Here is a 3,839-nt window from a genome sequence, read left to right on the forward strand (position 1 = left end):
TTGCAGCCATCACTTCAGCTCTGTCTACTTCACAGGTTACTTTAATTGTTTAATGTTATACAAATTAAATTATAAAAGAAGCTAGATCTTGTCTTTCTGTTGTTGTTGCTGCCTTTTTTCCCTTTCTTTTTTCCCCCCATCCTCTTTCACAGCGTGGGGTATCCTGGGATATCTGAGCTCCTGGGATATCTGAGCTTCTGGCATTTGTTTGCAAACATTTCAGTTGTTTGTTATTGATCCCTCTCCAATTCCTAAGCAAAGACCTTGTAACTGTATCGTGTCATTCTTGCCTTTTACTGCTCCAGCATTTGTATGTTGTCCCCTTTTCATGTAGAAAATTGCCCTGTTCTGTTCTACCAGAGGTGAAAATAACATGATGTCTTTGTTTCAAAATACAAAATAGCGTTTTCAGGGTTCTAACCCCTCCTCATGCTGGAACTTTGAACTTCATTTTAATTCTCTGAATGACTTTAACCAAATTTGGCAAAAGAAGGAAGAACTGGGAGTTCCCCCCCCTCCAATGCATTCTTTATGTCTTTAAGTTGGTGTTTAGAAAGTGTTTTCTATTGCTCTTTACATTTTGTTTTGGATTTGTGTTTTGGCATGCAGACCCCTGTTAGAAACTGGAACACAAAGAAGAGTTGCTGTGGGTGGAGGATGCTCAGAGATACTATGAAGTCCTGGAGTGACAGCCAGTCAGACCTCTACAGCAGCGACCAAGAAGAGGAAGAACAGATGATTTTTGGAGAAAATGAAGATGATTTGGAAGAGATGATGGATTTAAGTGACTTGCCTACCTCACTTTTTGCTTGCAGTGTTCATGAAGCTGTGTTTGAGGTACAGGAAGAAAAGGTAGGTAGAGAGTGGTATAGTGTTGTAAGTGTAGATACAGCTATTGATCATTCTTGTCTGGATTTTCAATGCATATTATAACTGGGGTGGAAAAACCAACCCAAAGCATTTACCTGGTAAGCTCAGATGGGAATGTATTACAAAGAGCAGATCATACTGCACTTTGCTGGCATTTGAAATTGTTGATAGCTATACAGTGCTTCTCCCATGAAAAGCTCTTCTCATTTTTTATTTCCCCCTCTTTATCCAAGGTACCACATCCAAGGGCAGATCTGAATAAAATCTGAAAGCAAATTTAAATTTTTGTTTGTTTTTTTCCTTCTTTCAAGGCAAGGATTCTGTTAAAAACATTCTGGATCTGCAGGATGTCTGTTCTGACTTGAGCACCTTAAAAGGGCCTTATAAACGAAAATCTCTGGCCTGCTAACATTTGTAGTCAGTCAAAGCTGTACTTTCCCATTGCTTCCAAGAGCATCAGGAATAATTATGCTCACTGCATGAGTGAGGGAAAGCAGGAGAGGCCGATAGGAAAGCTTTGCTCTGCGGCTTCTTCAGTTCCAGTTTACAAAAGCACTTCCTAAGCCTAAGGTTTGCTGAAAAGTCCTCAGCCCCTGAGACAAACTCCTGTGCGAGTACCAGTGGTTTTGCTGGCATCTGCACTTCTGAGGAGCCTTCGCTAGGTGTCAGCTTGTGCATGGAGAGTTTTACAGGCTCCTTCACATCAATTCAGGCTTAAATAGGGAGACAAAGCAGTGCAGGTTTGCAAGTCGCAGTAACTGGGGGAAGTGTGGAATGTGGAGGTTTAGGCGAGTAAAGAAATGAATGGGATTTGGGAGAAGAAAGTGAAAGGAAAATGTGTTTTCATTGAGTGAAAATGTCCATTTTGTGTTTGGAGAATGTTTGTACTTCATCTCTAGGAGAGATTTGAAGCACTTTTCACAGTCTACGATAATCAAGTTACATTCCAGTTGTTTAAAAGCTTCAGAAGAGTAAGGATAAACTTCAGCAACCCAGAGGCAGCAGCAAGAGCACGGATAGAGCTGCATGAAACAGACTTCAGTGGAAGAAAGCTGAAGCTGTACTTTGCACAGGTATTACAGAACACCAAGATGTTGCACGTGTGTCCCTGTTTCTTCTTTATTCCATGTTTTCCCATGAATTTCATATGTGGTAAATATCTGAAGTTACCTTCAGCCTTGTTCTTCTACACTGAGATATGTTACTTTCATTACTCTAGGGGATAGATTTGCTTCTCAGCCTGGGCTCACAGGGTTGTACTTGGTGTGGAACAGTCACACAAACCCCTGTCTCCCATAGATGAGCAGAAATGTGCTGAAAGAAGATAAGTGGGTCCAACATATCTCTTTATAGTAGGTGCTTTGCAGGTATGTTCTTTGGGATTAGCAGCATTTGTCATCCTATTCTGTATCCCCTGGCTTTTATCTTCAGGTTCAGGTGTCCGGTGAAATAGGCGACAAGTCCTACCTCCTTCCTCCACAACCTGTTAAACAGTTCCTGATATCCCCACCTGCATCTCCACCAGTTGGATGGAAACAGAGTGAAGATGCAACTCCCCTGATAAACTATGACTTGCTTTGTGCTGTCTCCAAGCTGGGACCAGGTAGGAATATTTACTGCTTTTGTTGTATTACTTCAAAAATAGTGACCAAGGGAGTTTATCTACCCTCCTGTGAGAAGAAACTGGGTCTTTTGTGGTGTATCTTACTTGAATAAAATGATTCATCACTTTTATTTTACTTAATTCATTAATTGATTGCAAGTACAGCACAGGACTGGGTTGTGTGGTACCAGCTCCATCGCATCCATGTGTTGAATTTTGTCATGGTCTCAGTAATAAGTAACAAACAAGAAAAATGAAACATTTAGCAGGTCTGGTGAAGTTGAGCAAATTAAAGATGAGATGAGAATAAATGAATATTTGGTTGTGTTACTGCAGATACTACGGACTTTTTGGGATAAAATGGGTTAGGGCTTTTCCTCGGGGATTTTCTTAGCATGATTTTTGTTTGCTGCTCTTCAGGTGAAAAGTATGAGCTTCATGCAGGAACAGAATCAACTCCCAGTGTAGTTGTCCATGTCTGTGAAAGTGAGACAGAAGAGGAAGATGAAATTAAAAATCCCAAACAGAAGATCATGCAGACAAGGCGTCCAGAACCACCTGCAACAATACTGAGTGAACCTAAAGCATTTGATTGTACTCTGGAGGTAGGGGGTACTATGCACTGTTAAACTGTGTGATGCCCAAGGTAGTATCAAAAGTCAGACACTTACTGAGTACATGTGTTGATGTCTGTGCTGCTGCTATATGTTATGTATAGCGACAACAGATTTTACTTGTAGTTGTATCTCATGTTCAAGATTTTGGATGCCAATGCTCTGACAAGCACTTTAATTTTAGGGACTAGTCCCCCGACTGTAGCAAATCCACCTGACTTGAAATAGTGAAAAATAGGAAGTCTGGTTGTGTGTTGTTTTGTTTTTACGATGTTATCCTTTTCTTTATATTGTACAGTGTGATGTACCAAGTGCTGAAAATACCTATCTTACTGTCACAATTGGGTTCAAGGAAGTTCTGCTCTGTACTGGTACACCAGCTTCCAGTTGATATAGTGTTAAATGCAAATGAAACCTACTCTTTTATGCTAAAATTCCTTCCCAGGTAGTCATCTGAGGTGAAGATTAACCTTTGCCTTTCTCAGAAATGCCAAGTACGTGTTTTTAATTTGACATGAGGCACAAATACACGTGTGGAAATAAGTTCAAGTCGTTTTGCTAACTACACAGAGAAGAACACGGGAGGAAGAAGCACAGATGGGTGGGAAGTGTCACCAGTGCTGCTGCTGCTGCCAGCTACGATGGTTTGCACTGACACCTGAGGAGTGGATGATGATACATGGAGAGAAATGTGGATCCAGCTGTTGAATGTGTTGTCTCTGATCCTCTCTGAAAACATGGTAACATTTGTT

General features: G+C 40.9%; 1 protein-coding gene across 1 annotated transcript; it reads left to right on the forward strand.

Moving 5' to 3' along the window:
* The first annotated feature begins 657 nt into the window (after positions 1–657).
* On the forward strand, positions 658–3,336 carry RCAN3 (RCAN family member 3). Its single transcript, XM_010014894.1, has 4 exons — positions 658–852; positions 1,770–1,943; positions 2,302–2,473; positions 2,894–3,336. The coding sequence occupies exons 1-4, from the start codon at positions 658–660 to the stop codon at positions 3,100–3,102; spliced, it is 750 nt and encodes a 249-aa protein (XP_010013196.1). The 3' UTR covers positions 3,103–3,336.
* The last annotated feature ends 503 nt before the right edge of the window (positions 3,337–3,839 follow it).

The sequence above is a fragment of the Nestor notabilis genome, unplaced genomic scaffold (genome assembly GCF_000696875.1).
Source record: "Nestor notabilis isolate BGI_N333 unplaced genomic scaffold, ASM69687v1 Scaffold26115, whole genome shotgun sequence".
NCBI classification, from domain to species: domain Eukaryota; kingdom Metazoa; phylum Chordata; class Aves; order Psittaciformes; family Psittacidae; genus Nestor; species Nestor notabilis.

Coding starts and splice junctions, on each gene's coding strand:
- RCAN3 (XM_010014894.1), top strand. CDS start 658: ATGCTCAGAGATACTATGAAGTCCTGGAGTGACAGCCAGTCAGACCTC. Junction 853..1,769: donor TTGAGGTACAGGAAGAAAAG/GTAGGTAGAGAG, acceptor CTTCATCTCTAG/GAGAGATTTGAAGCACTTTT. Junction 1,944..2,301: donor TGAAGCTGTACTTTGCACAG/GTATTACAGAAC, acceptor TTTTATCTTCAG/GTTCAGGTGTCCGGTGAAAT.